This window comes from Ovis aries, chromosome 3, assembly GCF_016772045.2.
Source record: "Ovis aries strain OAR_USU_Benz2616 breed Rambouillet chromosome 3, ARS-UI_Ramb_v3.0, whole genome shotgun sequence".
Lineage (NCBI taxonomy): Eukaryota > Metazoa > Chordata > Mammalia > Artiodactyla > Bovidae > Ovis > Ovis aries.
Window position 1 is genome coordinate 209,168,393 of NC_056056.1, and position 22,645 is coordinate 209,191,037.

The 22,645-nt window shown below is 49.0% G+C and overlaps 1 protein-coding gene and 1 pseudogene across 4 annotated transcripts; both read left to right on the forward strand.

The window, feature by feature from the left end:
* The first annotated feature begins 16 nt into the window (after positions 1-16).
* C1RL (complement C1r subcomponent like) lies at positions 17-14,646 on the forward strand. 4 transcript variants are annotated; one of them, XM_042248204.2, is made up of 6 exons: positions 17-144; positions 747-1,035; positions 5,012-5,198; positions 6,741-6,866; positions 7,001-7,075; positions 8,701-14,646. In XM_042248204.2, the coding sequence occupies exons 1-6, from the start codon at positions 62-64 to the stop codon at positions 9,471-9,473; spliced, it is 1,533 nt and encodes a 510-aa protein (XP_042104138.1). In that variant the 5' UTR covers positions 17-61; the 3' UTR covers positions 9,474-14,646. The 4 variants fall into 4 exon arrangements, with proteins under 4 accessions (XP_042104138.1, XP_012030877.3, XP_042104139.1 ...); XM_012175487.5 differs by having other exon boundaries at positions 747-1,026; XM_042248205.2 differs by lacking the exon at positions 5,012-5,198 and having other exon boundaries at positions 747-1,006.
* Positions 12,518-22,645, forward strand: LOC132659537 (complement C1r subcomponent-like; annotated as a pseudogene).

The following is a 22,645-nucleotide window of genomic DNA, read 5'->3' on the forward strand; positions in this document are numbered from 1 at the left end:
AGGGCCTTCTCCAGCCACACTTCCTGTTCCCTGGCTCAGGCCAAGTCCTCTCAGGGCTCAGATGTCGGGTTCCAGATGCCTGGTCTCAGAGTTGTGGGAACTGTCTCTGGGGAAGCCTCACTCCACCCGCTGCCCAGGCAACATGTGAGTGTATCTGGAGGGGCTGGAGAGGCTGAGGAGGCTGGGGAGACTGGAGAGGCTGAGGAGGCTGGGGAGGCTGGAGAGGCTGAGGAGGCTGGGGAGGCTGAGGAGGCTGGAGAGTCTGAGGAGGCTGGACAGGCTGAGGAGGCTGGAGAGGCTGAGGAGGCTGGGGAGGCTGGAGAGGCTGAGGAGTTTGGAGGCCGAAGAGGCTGAGAAGTTTGGAGACATGGGAAAGGCACCCCAGGACATGTGCACGCTCACACACACACACACACACACACACACGCATATAGCCTCCAGCAACCTTCCCTGGGGTGTGCTGGCTCAAGCTCCAGCCAGGACACTATCATATTTAAATGTCTCTCACTTGTAACCTCCAGGCTCATCAGACACCAGGGTGGGCTGGGGTTGACTGAAGTAGACAGAAAGCAGCCCCTGCTTGGATGAGCCTCTCCAGGGAGGTGGGCAGTGGTGGAAAACCCACAGTCCAAGCACAGGCTGACCAGGAGGCTGAAGGAATTGGGGGAGGAGGAGCCATAAGAGTGTGGACAGAGGTGCCCAGGCCTCTCAGTCTTAGCAACGCCTGCCCCCTCATGTCTCCTCAGGCCACAGGCCACAGGCATGCAGCCCCCTCTGCCCTGGCCCACTCCCAGGTGGTGGTTCCTCCTCTGGGGAGTCCTCCAGGCTTTCCCCACGCAGGGCTCCGTGGTGCTCCTGGCCCAGTGGCTGCCCCAGAACCTGACGTCCCCTGGGTACCCGGAGCCATACGTCAAAGGCCAGGAGAGCTCCACGGACATCGAGGCTCCAGAGAGCTATGCTGTGAGGCTCCTGTTCCAGGACTTTGACCTGGAGCCGTCCCCGGACTGTGAGCAGGACTCCGTCACAGTGAGCTGGGTGGGGTTCTGGAGGGACTCCACGTGGGGAGGGCCCCTGCTGGAGGCCCAGGGCAGCGGGAGGGGCCCAGGGCCTGAAACTCGAGGCTTACCCAGGAGGCCGGGTCCCCCAGCTGAGGCACCATGCTTACCTGTGCACCCAGCCATCTGGGCCCCACCAACGAGAGAGAAGGCCACAGGTCAGGGAGCCTCACCAAGGGACACACACACACTGCAAATCCCTAGAGTCGAAAGCAAGAACTCACACGTCAGTCATTAAAACTGCATCATCAAGCAAGTTGTGTGCCTGCACTGTCGGGCTCAGGAGGTGGATGTTCAGTTCAGTTAAATTGCTCAGTCGCATCAGACTCTGCAACCCCATGGACTGCAGCATGCCAGGCCTCCCTGACCATCACCAACTCCCTCAGCTTGCTCAAACTCATGTCCATTGAGTCAGTGATCCCATCCAACCATCTCATCCTCTATTGTCCCCTTCTCCTCCTGCCTTCAATCTTTCCCAGCATCAGCATCTTATCCAATGAGTCAGTTCTTCACATCAGGTGGCCAGTGTTGGAGCTTCATCGTCAGTCCTTCCAATGAATATTCAGTTTGATTTCATTTAGGATTGACTGGTTTGATCTCCTTTCAGTCCAAGGGACTCTCAAGAGTCTTCTCCAACATCACAGTTCAAAAGCATCAATTCTTCGGTGCTCAGCCTTTCTTTACTGTCCAAGTCTCACATCCATACCTGACTACTGGAAAAAATCATAGCTTTGACTAGACAGATCTTTGTTGGCAAGATAATGTCTCAGCTTTTTAATATGCTGTCTAGGTTGGTCATAGCTTTTCTTCCAAGGAGCGAGCATCTTTTAATTTCACGGCTGCAGTCACCATCTGCAGCCCAAGAAAATAAAATCTGTCACTGTTTCCATTGTTTCCCCATCTATTTGCCATGAATTGATGGGACCAGATGCCATGATCTTAGTTTTTTGAATGTTGAGTTTTAAAACAGATTTTTCACTCTCCTCTTTCACCTTCATCAAGAGGTTCTTTGTTCCTCTTCACTTTCTGCCATAAGGGTGGTGTCATCTGCATATTTGAGGTTATTGATATTTCTCCTGGCAATCTTGATTCCAGCTTGTGCTTCATCCAGCCCGGCATTTCACATGATGTACTCTTAGAAGTTAAATAAGCACGTGACAATATACAGCCTTGACTTACTCCTTTCCCAGTTTGGAACCAGTCCGTTGTTCTATGTCCAGTTCTAATTGTTCCTTCTTGACCTCCGTACAGGTTTCTCAGGAGGCAGGTAAGGTGGTCTGGTATTCCCATTGGTTTAAGAATGTTCCACAGTTTGTTGTGATTCACAGAGTCAAAGACTTTGGTGTAGTCAATAAAGCAGAAGTAGATGGTTTTCTGGAATTCTCTTACTTTTTCTATGATCCAACAGATGTTGGCAATTTGATCTCTGGTTCCTCTGCCTTTTCTAACTCTACCTTGAACATCTAGAGGTTCTCAGTTCACATACTGTTGATGCCTCAGTTCAGTTAAGTCACTCAGTTGTGTCCAACTCTTTATGACTCCATGAATCACAGCACACCAGGCCTCCCTGTCCATCACCAACTCCCGGAGTTCACTCAAACTCATGTCCATCAAGTCGGTGATGCCATCCAGCCATCTCATCCTCTGTCATCCCCTTCTCCTCCTGCCCCCAATCCCTCCCCAGCATCAGGGTCTTTTCCAATGAGTCAACTCTTCCTATCAGGTGGCCAGAGTACTGGAGTTTCAGCTTTAGCATCAGTCCTTCCAATGAACACCCAGGACTGATCTCCTTTATGATGGACTGGTTGGATCTCCTTGCAGTCCAAGGGACTCTCAAGTGTCTTCTCCAACACCACAGTTCAAAAGCATCAATTCTTAGGCGCTCACCTTTCTTCACAGTCCAACTCTCACATCCATACATGACCACTGGAAAAACCATAGCCTTGACTAGACGGACCTTTGTTGACAAGGTAATATCCCTGCTTTTGAATATGCTATCTAGGTTGGTCATAACTTTTCTTCCAAGAAGTAAGCGTCTTTTAATTTCATGGCTGCAATCACTATCTGCAGTTTTTGGAGCCCCCAAAAATAAAGTCTGACACTGTTTCCACATCTGTTTGCCATGAAGTGATGGGACCAGATACCATGATCTTCATTTTCTGAATGTTGAGCTTTAAGCCAACTTTTTCACTCTCCTCTTTCACTTTCATCAAGAGGCTTTTTAGCTCCTCTTCACTTTCTGCCATAAGGGTGGTATCATCTGCATACCTGAGGTTACTGATATTTCTCCCAGCAATCTTGATTCCAGCTTGTGCTTCTTCCAGCCCAGCGTTTCTCATGATGTCCTCTGCATATTAGTTAAATAAGCAGGGTGACAATATACAGCCTTGATGTACTCCTTTCCCGATTTGGAACCAGTCTGTTGTTCCATATCCAGTTCTAACTGTTGCTTCTTGACCTGCATATAAGTTTCTCAAGAGGCAGATCAGGTGGTCTGGTATTCCCATCTCTTTCAGAATTTTCCACAGTTTATTGTGATCCACACAGTCAAAGGCTTTGGCGTAGTCAATAAAGCAGAAATAGATGTTTTTCTGGAACTCTCTTGCTTTTTCGGTGATCCAGCGGATGTTGGCAATTTGATCTCTAGTTCCTCTGCCTTTTCTAAAACCAGCTTGAACATCAGGAAGTTCATGGTTCACATACTGCTAAAGCCTGGCTTGGAGAATTTTGAGCATTACTTTACTAGCATGTGAGATGAGTGCAATTGTGCGGTAGTTTCAGCATTCTTTGGCATTGCCTTTCTTTGGGATTGGAATGAAAACTGACCTTTTCCAGTCCTGTGGCCACTGCTGAGTTTTCCAAATTTGCTAGCATATTGAGTACAGCACAGGATTTGAAATAGCTCAACTGGAATTCCATCACTTCCACTAGCTTTATTCGTAGTGATGCTTTCTAAGGCCCACTTGACTTCACATTCCAGGATGTCTTGGTCTAGGTGAGTGATCACACCATCATAGTTATCTCGGTCATGAAGATCTTTTTTGTATATTTCTTCTTTGCATTCTTTCCGCCTCTTCTTAATATCTTCTGCTTCTGTTAGGTCCATACCATTTCTGTCCTTTATCGAGTCCATCTTTGCATGAACTGTTCCCTTGGTAAGGTGTCGTCACTCAGTCGTGTCTGACTCTTTGTGACCCCATGGACTGTAGCCTACCAGTCTCCTCCGTCCATGGGATTTTCCAGGCAAGAGTACTGGAGTGGAGTGCCATTTCCTTCTCCAGGGGATCTTCCCGACTCAGGGATCGAACCCAGTTCTCCTGCATTGCAAGCAGATGCTTTACCCTCTAAGCCACCAGGGAAGCCCCCTTGGTATCTCTAATTTTCTTGAAGAAATCTCTAGTCTTTCCCATTCTATTATTTTCCTCTATTTCTTTGCATTCTTCACTTAGGAAGGCTGTCTTATCTCTCCTTGCTGTTCTTTGAAACTCTGCACTCAGATGGGTATATCTTTCCTTTTCTCCTTTGCCTTTCACTTCTCTTCTTTTCTCAGCTATTTGTAAGGCCTCCTCAGACAACCATTTTGCCTTTTTGCATTTCTTTTTCTTGGGAATGATTTTGATCACAGCCTCTGGTACAATGTTATGAACTTCCATCCATAGCATTGTACAATCCAGTTATTGAGTTTCCATTTCAATTCTTGAAATAAGGTGGGCTGTATGATGTAACTATGGCAGGCTAAAGAAATCAGCTAGGTATCTGGTCATGGATTGAAGAAACTTGGGAATCAGAAATGGAACAGGAACTGAGTTAAGGAAGTTTCCAGGAGGTGACACAGCTTCCAAACCCCAACAGTGTGCAGAACCTTCAAGGCGGGGCTGGGGTCCACACTCTGACATGACCCTATGACCACAAGTGGTCAGGTTCTCCTCACACCTGCCTACCCCGTCCCCTTGCAGATCACAGCCAATGGGATGGATCTCGGCAAGTTCTGCGGGCAGCAGGGCTCCCTGCTGGGCAGGCCGCCTGGTCAGAGGGAGTTTGTGTCCTCGGGGAACAGTTTGCGCCTGACCTTCAGTGCACGGGCCTCTGAAGACAAGACCCCAGGCCTCCACAAGGGCTTCCTGGCCCTTTACCAAGCCGTGGGTGAGGGTGCCCCCGGGGTGCGGGGAGGGAAGTCCCTGCCCACAGCCCCGGTATCTTTTTTTCTTTTTTGGCTGTGCTGGGTCTTCACTGATGCATGCCAGCTTTCTCTAGCTGCAGTGAGGGGGGCTACTCTCTAGTTGCGGTGCTTGGACCTCTTGCTGCAGTGGCTTCTCTTATTGAGGAACATGGGCTCAAGAGTTGTGGTGCACGGACTTAGTTGCTCCGTGGTATGTGGGATCTTCCTCGACCAGGGATCAAACTCATGTTGCCTGCATTGTAAGGCAGATTCTTAACCACTGGAACACTAGGGAAGCCCTCCCTGGTATCTTGAAGTGACCAGTGGAAGCTGAGACTGGGGGTTTGGGACACTGGGGCTTAGCCCCTTGCTGCCCAGCCTGCCCTCTGTTGAGTAGCCTGGTACCTGAGGCACCAGCTCAGCTCCATTGTTTCCGTGCAGATTGACAGGCCCAGTGCTGGCAGATCATCTCATATTTTAACAGAAGCTGAATATTCAGATTTTTAAGTGAAATTCTAGATTTACAAATGGTAACCCCAGGCTTTTTGAAAGATAAGACATGCTCGTGAGTAAAATGTTCAATAAAAGTAATCTTCCTCTGATCTCTGGCCCTTGGTCCCTGGCTCCCTTGCCCAAAAATAACCCTGTTCTGTTTCCTGGGTATTCTTCCAAAGGAATTCTAGGCTGCTCGAATACAAATACTGTGGTGTGTGTGTGTGTTTCATACTAGTCACGATGTTTTAAATTTGCCCTTTTTCATTCAATTAAATATATATATATATATATATACATATATATATGCCATACCTTGTAGCTTGCGGGATCTTAGCTCCCTGACCAGAGATCAAACTCAGGCCATGGCAGTGAAAGTGCTGAGTCCGAGCCACTGCACCGCCAGGGTTTAGGCAATTAGCATTGCCTGACTGTTTTTAAAGACCATACAATATTCCTTTATTGATACATCATAGTATATTTAATCAGTCTTTCACTGATAGATCCTACAAACAGTACTGCTCTAAATACCTTCGTATATACATCATTGAACACATGCATGAGGATAAATTCCTAGAAATAAAAAATTGAAAAATGTGTGCAATTTTAATTTTTATATTGCTAAATTTCCCTACAAAAGTTTTACTAATTTACACTCCCACTAACCACATATGAAAAATGTCTGTTTCCCCTTCCTTAATTTCACATTTTCAAACTTTTTTAGCATTAACAATCTGATTGGTGAAAAACAATTCAAATAATTCAAATGTTTAAAAAAAGAAAAGACTGTGCTGGGAATTCCCTGTGATCCAGTGGTTAGGACTTGATGCCTTCACTGTCAAGGACCTGGGTTTAATCCCTGGTCGGGGAACTAAGATCCTCCAAGCTGTGATGCAATGCCAAATAAATTAAAAAATAAAAATTTCCAAAAGACTGTGCAGGTCAAACTGAATATAGCCACAGATCAGCTTCAATCCCTGGGTTGCCAGTTTGCAATTCTGTTCTCCGTACTAATGACCACTGTTTTCCTATAGCTGTGAATTATACTCAGCCCATCAACCAAGCCACTGGGGGCCCCAAGGCCATCCACAAACCTGGAGACAACCCCGCTGAGATCCAGAGCTGTTGCCAGGAGCCCTATTACAAGGCCAAGACCTCAGGTGAGTCCCCAGCTGCTGAGGATTCAGCTCCTACCTGTCTTACGCCCTCCCACCCCAGAGAGACCTGAGGCCTCTTCCAGGCCCTACTTCCCTGCTCTGAGCCTATTCTCTGCCTCCCTCGTTTCACTCCTCAGGAACACTCACCTGCACTGCCCAGGTGCCCTGGAAGCAGACCCAGGAAAGGGAGGAGGCTCCCCGCTGTATGCCTGGTGAGTGGGCACCTGTGGTGCCGTGAAGACAGCCACTTCCCAGAAGGGCCTCAGCTGTGTTTGGGCCTGTGGGTGCCAGACGGCCTTAGAATAGAAGGGGGGAAGGAAAGGCAGAAAGTGAGGAAGGAAAGGGGAACCAAGAAGGCCCAGAAAAGGAGAAGCAAGAAGCTCACCCCTTCTTCTTGAGGGTCAAGGGATAACCCAGAAAGGAAAAGCCATAAATAAGCTAATCAGATGGAAAATGAAAGAGGAAGAGAAACAGATGAGCTGAAATAAGAGAAAACCCTCTATTGACATGGTCTGCTTTAAGGATACACAGACAGGCTCTCTTCCCCCAAATATCTCCCTACCTTGATGCTGTAGTGCCTGAAAGCCTAGCATTGTTTTAAAGCATTTTTGTGTGTGTGTGTAATGTAAAGTTCATATAACATAAAAATCACTAAAGTGCACGATTCAGTCATTTTTAGCATGTTCACGATTTGTGCAACCATTAGCACTTATTCTAGAACATTTCCATCATCCCCAAAAGAGACTCCAGCTCTACCTTCTCCCAGTCCTCTGGCCACCACTGACCACTTTCTGTCTCTGTGGACTTGCCTGTTCTGGACATGGCATCTCAAGGGAATCCTATAATGGCTTTCGTGCCTGGCCTCTCTCAGTTAGTGTGGTGCCTTCCAGGTTCACCCACGCTATAGCGCATGTCAGTACCCCTTCCTCCTCATGGCTGAATAGAATTCCACCGTGCAGACAAATCACTTTGTTGATCCATTCAGCGGTGGGTTGACATTTGCGTCATTTACACTTTTCTGCCTTTTATGGGTCTTCCACAGCGAGAACACCTTTAGTTCTCTTGGGTATAGGCCTGGGAGTGGCATTGCTGGCTCACACACTAACTCTGTGTTTACCTTTTTGAGGAATTGCCACACAGTCTTCCACAGCAGTTGAACCATTTTACATTCCTACCAGCAACAGAGGACAGTTCAAATCTAGCATTGCTGGCTGGTCGTCTGTTTTGTTTTGTTCTTAACTTTTTGACTCGTTCAGCTTGTGGGCTCTTAGTTCAATGAACAGGGACTGAATGGAATTACCATGGCAGCGAAAGTACAGAGGCCTAACCAGTGGACCACCAGGAAATTCCCTCAGACCCACCATTTTTGAAACTCAGTCAAACATTGCCTTTCTAACCCAATCTTAGTACCTTTGTCAGGTTTTACTCCAGAGCCACAGAAAGCTCCAGGGGCAGCCTGACCTCATGCTCCGGGAGGGGGAGATGTCAAAAACACAGAAATGACACACAAACAGACAGGAGACACCACGGACAAACGGTGCTTGCTGCACGATACTGTTCAAAGAAGGTGGCAGGAAGTCTAAAAAAGTGGCTTAGGAAAAAAAGGGTGCAACTGGTTAAGAATCTGCACTTCGACTACAGAGAGCATGGGTTCGATCCCTGGTCAGGGAACTAAGATCCTACATGCCTGCATGGTGCAGCCAAATAAGTAAATAAATAAAGATGAAAATTAAAAAGCAGCTTTAAAAATGGCTGAGGAGGAAGAGGAGGTTGCAGAAGCAGGTTTTCAATAAGCGTCTCTTGATACAGCGCTGACTTTCCCCCTCCTCTCTCTCAGTCTGTGGACGGCCGGTGGTCCCCATCTCGCAGACCCAGGAGTCCCTTGGCGCCTCCAGAGCTGAGCTGGGCAGCTTCCCCTGGCAGGCCCTCACCAGCATCTATGGCAGGGGCGGCGGGGCCCTGCTGGGCGACCGCTGGGTTCTCACCGCAGCCCACACCATCCACCCCAAGGACAGCATCTTGCTTGGGAGGAACCGGAGTGCCCAGGTATTCCTGGGCTACACAGACACAGACCAGATGCTGGAGCTGGGCGGCCACCCCGTGCGCCGCGTGGTCGTGCACCCGGACTACCATCGGGACGACCCCCACAACTTCCACGGAGACATCGCGCTCCTGGAGCTGGAGCACAGCGTCCCCCTGAGCCCCCACCTCCTCCCAGTCTGCCTGCCGGACCGCGAGGCCCTGTACCGGCCTGGCCAGTGGGGCTACGTCAGTGGCTTCGGCGTGGAGATGGGCTGGCTGAGCACCAAGCTCAAGTACTCGCGGCTGCCCGTGGCCCCGAGGGCGGCCTGCGAGGCCTGGCTCCGGGAGAGGCAGAGGCCTGAGGCATTCACCAACGGCATGTTCTGCGCCGGGGACCAGACGCGGCCGCAGAGTGTCTGCCAAGGGGATAGCGGCGGCGCCTTCGTGGTGTGGGACGATCGCGCCCAGCGCTGGGTGGCCACGGGCATCGTGTCCTGGGGCGTCGGGTGTGGCGAGGGGTACGGCTTCTACACCAAAGTGCTCGACTACGTGGACTGGATCCGGCGAGTGATGGGTGAGAAGGACTGACCCCGAGGGGCTGGGCTGGGCGCCCACTGTGGAGCCCAGACGGGAGAGGGCTGGGTTCAGGACTGAGCCTTGGGCGTGGGCAGGTGGAGGCAGGGAGACCTAATTAGGCCACAGAGCCAGAGAAATCCTTGCCTCCCACAGCCCCTCCTCCTCACCCTCCATCTTCCCAGGGCACTTGTGCCACACCCGGGAAGCCCGATTAACCTCTGCTCTGAACACCATCTCCTGCAGACGCAGCTGCTTCTGTACTCTCTTAGGGGACAGTCTCCTTCTCACCCCCTGTTAAAGTGCTGTGAAGGAGTAGTCTCAATTCATTTCATTTCTGGAACATTCCAAAGCCCCTGTAGTCCACCTTCAAATACTCAAACTCTTGGCTTCACCAAGCACAACCCATGGCTGCATTTGGAGTCCTAGCTCTTTTTGTTGTTTTAAATCAGAGAAAAAAACAACGACGACAACCAGGCGCTTCCCGTGTTACTTCACTGACTCCTCCCACCAACTTTGCAAAGGTTGGGTTGTTATCCGCTGCTTTACCAAGAAGGAAACTGAAGCTCAGGGAGATAAGGGTCTTTTGCAAACCCCACAGCTGATACAGGAGAGCGAAGACATGTGCTTTTCAGCACACCTCAACACCTCTAGGTGTCCTGAAGGCCTGCTGTATCGCCCATTCCCCAGTCCCCACATCCTTTCAGGCACTCCTTTGGGGAAGATCACAACAGGCGCTCACACCTTCCTGCTGGCCCCACGACTGCAGACGCCTCTGTGAGCCCAGCCTGGGGTGGACGTTCCTGTAGGTGTTCCCAGCTCTGCTGGACTACCCTGTCCCCACCATCAAGCACTGCTCCACCTGAAAAGACCAACTCTTTAATTTTAATAAGGACTTGAGCTGATGCTTTTTTTCATCTTAAAGAGATGAGAATACCAGACAACTTGACCTGCCTCCTGAGAAATCTGTATTCAGGCCAGGAAACAACAGTTAGAACTGGACATGGAACAACAGACTGGTTCCAAATAGGAAAAGGAGGACGTCAAGGCTGTATATTGTCACCCTGCTTATTTAACTTATATGCAGAGTACATCATGAGAAATGCTGGGCTGGATGAAGCACAAGCTGGAATGAAGATTGCCAGGAGAAATATCAATAACCTCAGATATGCAGATGACACCACCCTTATGGTAGAAAGCGAAGAACTAAAAAGCCTCTTGATGAAAGTGAAAGAGGAGAGTGGAAAAAGTTGGCTTAAAGCTCAACATTCAGAAAACTAAGACCATGGCATCTGGTCCCATCACTTCATGGCAAATAGATGGGGAAACAATGGAAACAGTGAGAGACTTTATTTTGGGGGGCTTCAAAATCACTGCAGATGGTGACTGCAGCCATGAAATTAACAGATGCTTTCTCCTTGGAAGAAAAGTTATGACCAACCTAAATAGCATATTAAAAAGCAGAGACATTACTTTGCCAACAAAGGTCCATCTAGTCAAAGCTATGGTTTTTCCAGTAGTCCTGTATGGACGTGAGAGTTGGACTATAAAGAAAGCTGAGTGCCAAAGAATCGATGCTTTTGAACTGTGGTGTTGGAGAAGACTCTTGAGAGTCCCTTGGACTACAAGGAGATCCAACTAGTCCATCCTAAAGGGAATCAATCCTGAATATTCATTGGAAGGACTGATGCTGAAACTCCAATACTTTGATCACCTAATGTGAAGAACTGACTCATTGGAAAATACCCTGATGCTGGGAGAGATCGAAGGTGGGAAGAGAAGAGGACAACAGAGGATGAGATGGTTGGATGGCATCACCAACTCAATGGACATGAGTTTGACTAAACTCCGGGAGTTGGTGATGGACAGCAAGGCCTGGCATGCTGCAGTCCAGAGGGTCGCAAAGAGTCGGACACGACTGAGCGACTGAACTAAACTGAACTGAGCTGATGCACAGTAAAAGAACCAAATAAAATGCAGCTTTTCACATGGAAATAGAAAATGAATACTGTAAAACAGAAGAAAGCAAATTTGCTAGCCTTCAAGGTCAAGTTAGCTGTGTGGTTAAAGGTTGAATTTATCCTTGAAAAATATCAGAATTCAGAGTTATACATACATGTGGTTAGTTCCAATTTTAAACCTATGGATAGTATAAAACATTCAAAATATTAAACTGAGTTACTTTTAGTGATTGTGGCAGTTTTGTTTTCCCTTATTCTCCACTATTTGCTAAGTTTTATTTAATGAGTACATGTTAGTTTTATTTATCTTACTTGTTTTCATTATTGGAAACATGATATGAGTCTTTCCCCCTAGCAAGTCAATGTTAGAATATGTAGGAATATATCTTTTGCCTTGGTAGGGAGAAACTCATACCACATTTTCAATAATAAAAACAAGTAAGGTAAATAAAAGTAACATGTACTCATTAAATAAAATTTAGGAAATAGTGGAGTCTATACTTCTGTATCTATATATCTATATCTAGAGATGTCTCGAGGTAGATATAGGTACAGGTATATAGATATATAGATATAAATATACCCACAGAGGGATAACATCTATTACCTTAAGAGAGAAATGTTTTTCTCCCCAGAATCAAATCTTAAAAGGCATGATCAATATAACAATGTCTTAAGTACTGGTTTCAAAGCAAGTGCCTGAGCAATGTTCATTCTTTCTGTCCAGCGTGTAAGTCAAGGGTATACCACAGTATATGAAGGAAGTGAATGTTAGTTGTTCAGTCCTATCTGACTCTTGGCTACACTATGAACTGCAGCCTTCCAGGCTCCTCTGTCCATGGAATTCTCTGGGCAAGGATACTGGAGTGTGTTGCCATTTCCTTCTCCAGGGGATCTTCTCGACCCTGGAATAGAACCCTGGTCTCCTGCACTGTGGGCAGATTCTTTACCATTTGATCCACCAGGAAACCCCAACACTATGTATAAGTCAAGGTTGTTGTGTGTGGTTGGGCAGAGTGGGGGTCAGGCTGGGGCTGAGCTAATGAGGTCCAGTCATGCTACATGCTATCAGGACAGAACTCAGAACCCCTAGGACAGATGGGAGAGCTCCTGCCGAGACTTACCTTCTTGGACCACCTCTTCTGCCAGTACGTCTTCCATCCTACCATCACGGTAAACACACAACACACACACAGACACACATACACACTGCCGTCCAGATACTAATGTGAAATTTACTAGACCAGATGCACCTTCTTTCTTTTCCAAGATCTATTTTTATTTAGACCATTTTTAAAGTCTATTGAATTGGTTACAATATTGCTTCTGTTTTATAGTTTGATTTTTTTTTTTCTTTTACCACAAGGCTCCCCAACCAGGGATCAAACCCTCGCCCCCTGCAATGGAAGGCTAATTCTTAACCACTAGACCCCCAGGGAAGTCCCAAGATGCCCCTTCTGTCTTGCCCCTGGATCTGGCCCTCACCCTCTCCCCTGTCTTCTGTCCCTCCTCAGCTGACAAGGGCACAGATCATGCCATGGGTCATGTCGTGGGTCAGCCCTGCCAGCAGATTCACTCCTTGGCTCTGACATACAAGCCTGCTGGGGAAACCCTCCAACCTGGATCCACCTGGCCCCTTCAGCGCTCCTGCTCTCAGACTACACTCAGTGATGACCTGCTCACTGCCTCACAGGGAGCTGCCCCAGGGCCTGGGAATGCGCCTGGCACGTTAAATAGTTAGCTTCCAAATGGATAAGTGAGCGGGCAGGTGGAGAGATGGAGGAACTCATCCAGTAGGGGAAACAAGCAGGGTAGACGACAGAGGCCTGAGAACTCAGAGGCTGTTCTGGATCTGAGCCACCCGGGGGAACACATTGTCGTGGGGTTTCTGAGCCCTGGAGAGAAGGCTTTCCTAAAGAGCAGATGTTCAATACAGAACACGATGGCCTGAAGGATGGAAGATACAAGAGCCCTATCTCCTTCTGGGGACCTGACTTCTGCTGGGAAAATATGAAGTCACTGGTGGTCCACAGCCACCCTGTTTGCCGTAACCCTCGGGCTCACATTCTGGACCAGATGCTGAGGATAAGAAGAAGTCTCCATCCTGTCCTCAACTGCCCTTGTTCCTCTAAGGAACAAGTTCATTGGCAGGCCTGAATCCACTGAGGAGGGAGGAAGGGTTGTTTTGTTTTGTTGCTCCACTGCGTGTGGGATCTTAGTTCTCCAACCAGGGATCAAACCTATGCTCCTTGTATGGGAAGCTGGGAGTCCTAACCCCTGGACCACCAGGGAAGTCCTGGGAGGGTCTTAAAACAGACCCTAGTGGTGCTTTGCAGTCGCAGCAACCCCCCACTCTACTTTTTAAAATTTCTTTATTAGCAGCACCACATGGCATGTGGTATCATAGTTCCCTGACCAGATGTCATACCCACACACCGTGCATTGGATACATGATGTTTTAACCACTAGACCATCAGGTAAGTTCCCTCTGTGTGTCACTGATGAGGGAAGCAGGGTGGGTCCCCAGGGCAACCAAGCTTCTCTCTCCTCTGCGGTCCTCCTACACTTCCCATCTCTAATCTTGATCCTGTTCCATTATTCCGGGCATTCCTGGACCAGAGCTGCTGGCTGACTAAGGACAGGGAGAACAGGTTAATGGAGAGAGAAGGCCAGGAAATAAAAACCCTTAACTGTGATTTCTAGTGCCCTTTGGGTAGGAACCCTGAACACACAGCTGCAGTCCCCAGGAAGGGCCCTGAGGAAGGGGGCATTCCTGACAGATTTAGAAAGTGGCATCTGGGCCTCAAACCCAAGGCTTTTCTGTTCCTAAAAATGCAGAATCTGTCTGCAGTGTAGGAGAGCCCGCTTCTATTCCTGGGACGGGAAAATCCGCTGGAGAAGGGATAGGCTACCCACTCCAGTATTCTTGGGCTTCCCTTGTGGCTCAGCCGGTAAAGAATCCGCCTGCAATGCAGGAGTCCTGGGTTTGATCCCTGGGTTGTGAAGATCCCCTGGAGAAGGGAAAGGCTGCCGACTCCAGTATTCAGGCCTGGAGAATTCCATGTACTCTTTAGTCCATGCGATCCCAAAGAGGCGGACACGCCTGAGTGACTTTCACGGCTGCTACTAAAATGCAGAACCATCTCTAGCCCTTATCCATGTGGGCCAGCAGGTGGGAGCACCATCAGATATTTCACAACCAAAACTAAATTAAACTGGAAACAGAATTTTTTTTTCTTCTGGTTTTGCTTATGCAAATAGCTCATTCCCTACAACCTTCCTCCTGGGAATGGTTTCCCGGAATGGTCCCCACTTCCCCTCCACAGTCCCTCCCAACCCCTTCCCTCCTCTGCATGACCCTGCTCTCCCTGGTCACAGAGTGGATGAAGACCTTGTCATGAGAGTTAGAGATCCAACAACAGGCCTTAAGAAATGTAAGCCTGATGGGGACCAAGGAGGGAGGGAAACACAAAAGGGGATGATCCTGGACACAGGGGGGCCCCTGTGCCCAGACTTACTCAGAGAGGTGGGAGCACCCTCCCCCTCCCCATATATCATATCCCTCCAGTGTGCACACGCAGGAACACACTCAAACACATGCCCCATCCCTCCTCCTGGGGAGAAAGGAGACTCAGACCCAGGAGATGAAGCCACACTGCCTTCCTCCTCCAGCTCATAGGGAGCAGCGACGTGGAGAGTCCCTCAGCCTGGAGGGTCGGTCTCCGTGCCTTAGACCCTCTTCCATAGGCGGTCTCTCCCAGAGGCCTTGCTGAGCATGTGGGAGCCATTTTAGAGACCATGACTGGAAACCCTCACCCTCAGTTAACTGGTCCCAAGCCACGCGATTCCTGGAAGGGGAGCAGAGTGATGCAACAGGGCAGGGAGGAGGCTGGGGAGAGAGGTGGGGGGAGCGTGATGACCTCTGGACTGGACACTGGCCCCGGGGAGGAGCACCCAGTGCAGCAGCTGCAGAGACCAGCCTGCCCCCTGCAGCCTCCCCACCCACCCTAGGACATCTCCCTGAGATCTAGAATGGACCAAGAGGAAAATGCCCAGCGGTACGGCAATCCCGTCCCCTACCAGACAGCAAGGGTCTGCACCCCTCCCACCCTACAGACACCTTTTCCCTTTTGGCAGGTGGCTCTTATACCTCCTGCTGCCAGTCCTGTTCTACGGGGTTGGAGGCGCCATCCCCACCCCTCAGAAGCTCTATGGGGAAGTGACATCCCCTCTGTTCCCCAAGCTTTGAGAGGACCACTGTGGTTACAGTACACACAGGGTACAGGGTAAAGCTTGTCTTCTGGCAGTTTGACCTGGAGCCTTCGGAAGGTTGTTTCTATCACTATGTCAAGGTAGGGAGCAGATGAGGGGGTGGGCAGAGGGAGAACTGAGTGTCTCTGGAACCTGGGGACCCGGGTTCTGACCAGCCTGGATAGGACACCCTGCCTGGGGACACAGCCCCAAGCTGGTGAAAGCTGATGGCCAGGTGGGGCTCTGGAAGTCCAGGGGTGTCAAGGATGGAAGGCCACTGGTCTGAGAGACCATCGTGGAGCAAAGAGGGGAGAAACAGAGAGGGAGGGGACAAGCCCTGTTCTTGGGGAATGCACTGTCCACAGGAGTCAGAAAACCTTCCCTGTCTGCTTACTTGCCCGGAGGATTTTGGAAACATCCTTGCCTCAGTTTCCCTGTTGCCATGGAGAGTGTCACCACTCCATGGCTGCCTCCTCACCAGGAACACAGGGACGTGGGGAAGCGGCTTGTGTGTGGTGGTGGCTCAAGGGTGGTCTGCAGCCAGGACAGTGGGCTCAGTCCCCTCTCCTCTGTCACGACCAAGGCCCCATCCTAGTCCCTCTTTCTACATCCAATAAATTGAGATTCCTGGAGACTTCCCCGTGGTCCAGTGGCTAAGACTCTGTGCTCCCAAGGCAGGGGGCCCAGGTTTAATTCCTGGAGAACTTAGGTGGGGAACTAGGATTCCACATGTACAGCCTAAAAATAAAATAAAAAATTTTTAATGAGATTCTTGATTCAGGATCCAGATAGATCCCCTGGAGGGTATAAAAGAATACCAGGAAAATGCCATATCTTCCCAGCCCAGAGGACTTGAGATGTCAGCAGTGCTCATAGGGAGGGTCCTGGTGGTAGGCAAAGTGGGGATGAGATAGGAGGAGGGACGTCTTCTGCTTTGCAGGAGTCAAGGAATCTGTGAAGGAAGAGGTAAGGAGAGCTCAGTGATGCTTGCTAAGCTGGCAGGTCCCAGATGCTCACACTCAGCTGAATATCAGGAGTCATGGCTGGACAGGAATGGGTTGACCAAAACAATGTGGAAGGACAGGACAGAGGGTAAAGCAGACCCTCCAGGCTCTAGGGATGAAGGAATGATAGAAACCGGGAAGAGGTAACCAGGATTCCAGTGGGAGATGGACACAGGAGGAGGTGGGGGGTGAAGAAAGGTCTGACACACGTTGTTGTTCAGTCACTAAGTCCTATCTGACTCCTTGCAAACCCATGGAATGTGGCACGCCAGGCTTCCCTGTCCTTCACTGTCTCCCAGAGTTTGCTCAAACTCATGTCCATTCAGTCGGTGATGCTATTCAAACATCATTCATCTGTCGTCCCCTTCTCCTCCTGCCCTCACTCTTTCCCAGCATCAGGGTCTTTTCCAATGAGTCAGCTCTTCGCATCAGGTGGCCAAAGTATTGGAGATTCAGCTTCAACCTCAGTCTTTCCAATGAATATTCAGGGTTGATTTCCTTTAGGATTGACTGGTTTGATCTATCTGTTGTCCAGGGGATTCTCAAGAGTCCTCCAGCATCATGATTTGAAGGCATCAATTTTTCAGCACTCAGCCTTTGTTATGCTCTCACATCCATACATGAATACTGGAAACACCATATCTCTGACTACTTTGTCGGCAAACTGATGTCTTGGCTTTTTAATATGCTGCCTAGGTTTGTCACAGATGGGGCACATAAAAGGGAGGGCCAATGTCCCAGGCACGGGATAATGTGCAAGGTCAGCTAATAGGGATGCAGGACAGAGGAAAGGCCCCTGGGGAAGTTGCAACAGCCAGAGCCCAGCAGGTAGAGAGCAGTTAGTTGGAGGCTGTCCAGAAGGGGGCGGGATCACTTCTGTGGTTCAGAAGAAGGATGACCCTCACCGACATTCATGATGTTCCATGTAGGGCGTGTCCCTTCAACAGCTTGTCCCCCTGTCCCTCCTCCACAGATCTCTGCTGATAACAAGACCCTAGGGGTGTTCTGTAGGCAGCTGGGCTCTCCCCTGGGCAACCCCCCCGGAAGGATGGAATTCCTGTCCCAAGGAAACAAGATACTGCTGACCTTCCACACAGACTCCTCCAACGAGGAGAACGGCACCGACATATTCGACAAGGGCTTCCAGGCCCACCACCAAGCCATGGGTGAGTGGTGCCTATACTGGGCTCCTGGCCTCGTGCTGAATGAAAGATAGAATTTGGGATTCTTGAATCCAAAGAAGCAGGAAGCCTGGCCTGCGGGTTCCCACCCCTCCCACTGAAGTTCTAGTACAGTCCTTCTCAGTTCTCACACGGCCCTGTGCTCTCTCCAAGTCAAGGACTGCAGGCAGCCCTGAAGCCTGCTCAACGGGGCCTTCAATTACACCACCAGAGAGAGGGTGAACACCTACGAGGCCCGTATCCAGTACTGCTGCCACGAGCCCTTCTACAAGATGCACGCCAAAGATGGCACAAGCGAGTCTGAGTGAGGTAGGGACACTTACAAACAGCTGTCTTCTCCCTCTCATTGGGAATCTTCTGCAATTTCTTCCAACAGAATCTCCAAGGAGGGAATATTAAGATATTTATCCCAGGCACTGGTTTCAGGGGTGCCAAGAGGCTTCTAATAAGGTTGAAGATGGAGACACTTGAGCTGATAGAAAGACAGACCTGAATCTCATAAACAGCTCTCTCTCATCACCACCATCAAAACCACGACCATCACTACCTGCTGGGGTCCAGCCCCAGTGGATCCAGGGAATTCGAAGGGGAGACAGAGTCAGCGTCCTAAGAAAGAACTATTTAATTAGAAATATAAAGAGAGATTAGGAAAGAATAGTGTAGTAGGAAAATAAGTGTAGAAAAGAGACTGAATAACTTGGTTTACGTGGAATACCAATAAAACCTCGAGACAAGAGGTTTGCGCCACCTACGTAGGCCGCAGGCGTCCTCCCGTTCTCCTAAAGGAGAGGAGACACTAAGGCCTCCCCAGTCGGATCTTAGAAGCCCAGGCAAAATTAGTAGGCTTGGCGAGCATCCATGCTCCAGATGGGAATTCAGCCAGAAAGTGAAAGAAAGAACGACATGAGGAGACCAGTCTTTCCAGAAATTGGTCCGTTTTCTTTATTTTCCAGGTTTGCTTATATACTTTTTGTTACACATAGAGATAGAATACAGAGTCACACGGGGTCAGCAGATCTGACCCTTGTCAAAATCAGGTGCTTCATACAAATGTATACAAAGGTCTTAGGGGCTTTACATCATCTTCTGGCCATGAGGCCTGCTGACATTTTATGGCCCTTTCTTCTGATAATGGTCAGCCAACCAGAAAACTTATTCTTTCAGGGGTGATTTTTCTTAAAACAGGCTCCATCTTCCGAAGGCACCAGATAAAGTTGCATTCCTACAGGGTGAGGGTGTAGTGGGTTACAATTAAGAAAGGAATTTACTTAGCCTAAAGTTTAACATGATTAATATCAAAGGTTAATACCTATTTCTCCTATATGCTAGTTATATTCATTTATGTGTATAAGGGCAGGGAATATGGAGACTTGGCAGCAAATATTGGCCCAACAAATGAAAACCCTTCACCACTAATACTATACTAATAATTTTCTAACTTCTCAAAAGAGTCTGTATTTAGAAAGTTTAAAGCATCTAGTGCCTCTCACGGTTGGGAGGCTGTGAACAATCACATGTGGCCGGATGAACCTGTCAGGCAAGCTACAGAACTTTCAGAGGAGTTTGTAAGTTGAAACACTCTTGTCATGCCCAGGAATTTTTATTAACTGGAGCTGCACGTTAACTCCTTCTCCGAGAGAGGTGGTGGGGGACAGCCCCCTGTAAAGTCAGAGGTGTAGGTGAGAGCATGAAGCAGTAAAGTAGGCAGACTCTGGTTTTAGGGGTAGATGCTCGGGAACAGGGGGTCTCCTGAGGCTTGATCCCACCTTTGCATATGCCAAGCCTCCTTCCTCATGACCTTTGCCACGGCCAGAGTTCCTCACGCTGGCTCTTGGCAACTACCACTGCCATCAGCATTACCACCACCACTGGCACCATCATTACACCACTATCACAATCACCATCATGACCCCCACCCCCACCCCCACCCGCACTACAGGTTTAGCAGTGGGGTTTCCTCAGCATTCTCCCCACATCCCCTCTCAGGTTGCTGTGTTGTGACTTTTTGCATTTCTAGACTACTCTCAAACTCATCTATGGTTATCTTAAAAACTTTTTTAAAATAAAAGAAATCACATGCCTTGTAGGTTTGAAATGTGCAAAACAGAAAAACAATCTTATTTATATGCTGTATAGGGTATTATTTAAGAACTCAGCTTTGAAGTCTGACAATCCTCCCTTTGCATCTTGGTTCTGGCACTTAGAAGTTATATGACCTTGTGCAAAAAAATTTAAACCCAGTTTCTTTGTCTCTAGTGTTAATCATTCAGTTGTGTCAGACTCTTTTCAACCCCATGGATTATAGCCCACCAGGCTCCTCTGTCCATGGAATTCTCCAGGCAAGAATACTGGAATGGGTTGCCATTTCTCCCTCCAGGGGGTCTTCCCAGCCCAGAGATTGAACCTGTGTCTATCACGTCTTTTGCATTGGCAGGGTTCTTTTCCGCTATCTCTGCCTGGAAAGCTGAAAAGCATCACCGTGGTGCTTCAGTGACATAACACAGATAAAGTGTTGAGCATCAAGCAGGATTTGTTGTCCACAATCAGAAGACATAACTACGGGGAATTCCCTGATGGTCCAGCAGGTAGGACTTCACATTTTCACTGCTGAGGACTCAAGTTCAATCCCTAGTTGGGGAACTAAGATCTACACTGCTCGGCCAAACAAATGCCCCCCTCCAAACAAACAAACAAACAAAAAATAGCTCCTAATATCATCCACAACTCAGCACCAAGATGCAATCATTGGTGAGATCTTCCTGATAAGTTCCTTCCAGTTTCTGTGTCAACTTTCACACATAGGGATCACACTGAATATGAGTTAAGTATTCTGATTTTTCCATTTAGCATCAAAACAAAAACATACACACGGTGCCCCTTAGACTTCCAATATCCTATCTGCAGATATTTGAACCTTTCCCTTTGTTCCTCGTCTGTTGTGTTCTTTCTTTGGTGCTCTTGGCCCCTGCCCATGACCCTCAAGCCTGAGCTCAGGCCCCTCTCCCCTGTGCAGGCCTGTACACCTGCACGGCTCAGGTAGCATTTGAAAGAACGAGCTGGTAAGAGAGAAGATGCCTTGGTATTTGCCAGGTGAGTGGAAGCCCTCCACTGTCCTCTGTGGCTTTGGCAGCCATGCAGGGCCTCAGAGGAGCGGTGGCATAGACAAGAGAGAGACAGTCCAGCCTGAAGCTGAAGACAGACATAGGGCATCTGAAAAAAGGAGAGGAGATGCCCCAGGAGAAGGGCGGAGGGACCCAGAGAGCTGGCCCTGTCCTGATAATCCTGGGCTTTTCACTGAGCAGATGGGAGATCAAGATTAAATAAAAAGGGTAAGAAAAGCCCTGGGGAAGAATAAACAAGAACAAGGAGAGGTGGCTGACAATATGCGAAAGATGGTGGGTTGGGGAGGATGAAGAGAGAGGAAAGGGCCCTGAGCCAAAAGAGGGACAAAGCGGAGGGAAAGGCCATGGAGGGAGGCGGGCGGACGGGCACTGACGTTTCTCTCCCTGCACCCATCTTCTCCTCTCCAGTGTGCGGGAAGCCAGTCCACCTGGTCGAGCAGAGGCAGCACATCATTGGAGGCCAGAAGGCCAAGCTGGGCAACTTCCCCTGGCAGGCCTACACCAACATCCATGGGCCCGGGGGCGGTGCACTTCTGGGGGACTGCTGGATCCTCAAGGCCGCACACACCATCAACCCCAAGGACCTCCAGGGGCAGGGCAACGTCAGCGTGGATGTATTCCTGGGCCACACAACATGGAAGAGATCATCAAGCTGTCCAACTACCCGGTCCGTAGGGTCATAATCCACCTGGACTACCGCCAGAGTTTTGAGAGGGACATCACCCTCCTGGAGCTGGAAAATAGCATCACCCTGGGCCCCAATCTCCTTCCCATCTGCCTCCCAGACAACGAGATCCTCTATGACCTGGGTCTCATGGGCTATGTTAGTGGCTTTGGGATCATGGAGGAGAGAATTTCTCACGACCTCAGGTTTGTCCGTCTGCCGGCAGCTAGGCGAGAGCTTTGCGAGTGCTGGCTCCGGCAAAAAACAGGAATGATGTGTTTTCTGAAAACATGTTCTGTGCTAGGAGCCCAACCTTAAAGCATGACGTCTGCCATGGGGATGCCGGAGGGGTCTTTGCAGTGAGGGATAAGAAAAATGACCACTGGGTGGCCATGGACATCATGTCCTGGGGCATCGGGTATGGTGAAGGGTATGGGTTCTACACCAATCTCCTCAACTACGTGGACTGGATCAAGAAAGAGATGGAAGTGGAAGACTGAGCTCAGGATTGCCTAGGTCAGAATCCAGAGAGCAGTGACCAGTTGTTGATAACTGCTAAGAATCCGTATTAAAATCACTACTGCAGAAAGATACCATTTCTCTTCTCTATAATCCCACCCACGTTCTTCACCTGAAACAACTTAAAGGGCACCTTTATTTCACCCAAGGACTACAGAAGATACCATAATCTCTAGTTATCACTGTCCTCTTCCTTGTTTATACCATCGGGTAACTGAATATAGAACACCTTCCAGATAAAGTTTTATGAGAAAGCCCACGGTGTAAAATAAATTAAAAGCAGTGTTTAACAAATATAAATCTATTTAGTGAGTTTAGGACTTCCCTGATGGCTCAGCTTCCTGACTTGCATACAGATTTCCCAAGAGGCAGGTCAGGTGGTCTGGTATTCCCATCTCTTAAGGAATTTTCCACAGTTTATTGTGATCCACACAGTCAAAGGCTTTGGCATAGTCAATAAAGCAGAAGTAGATGTTTTTCTGGAA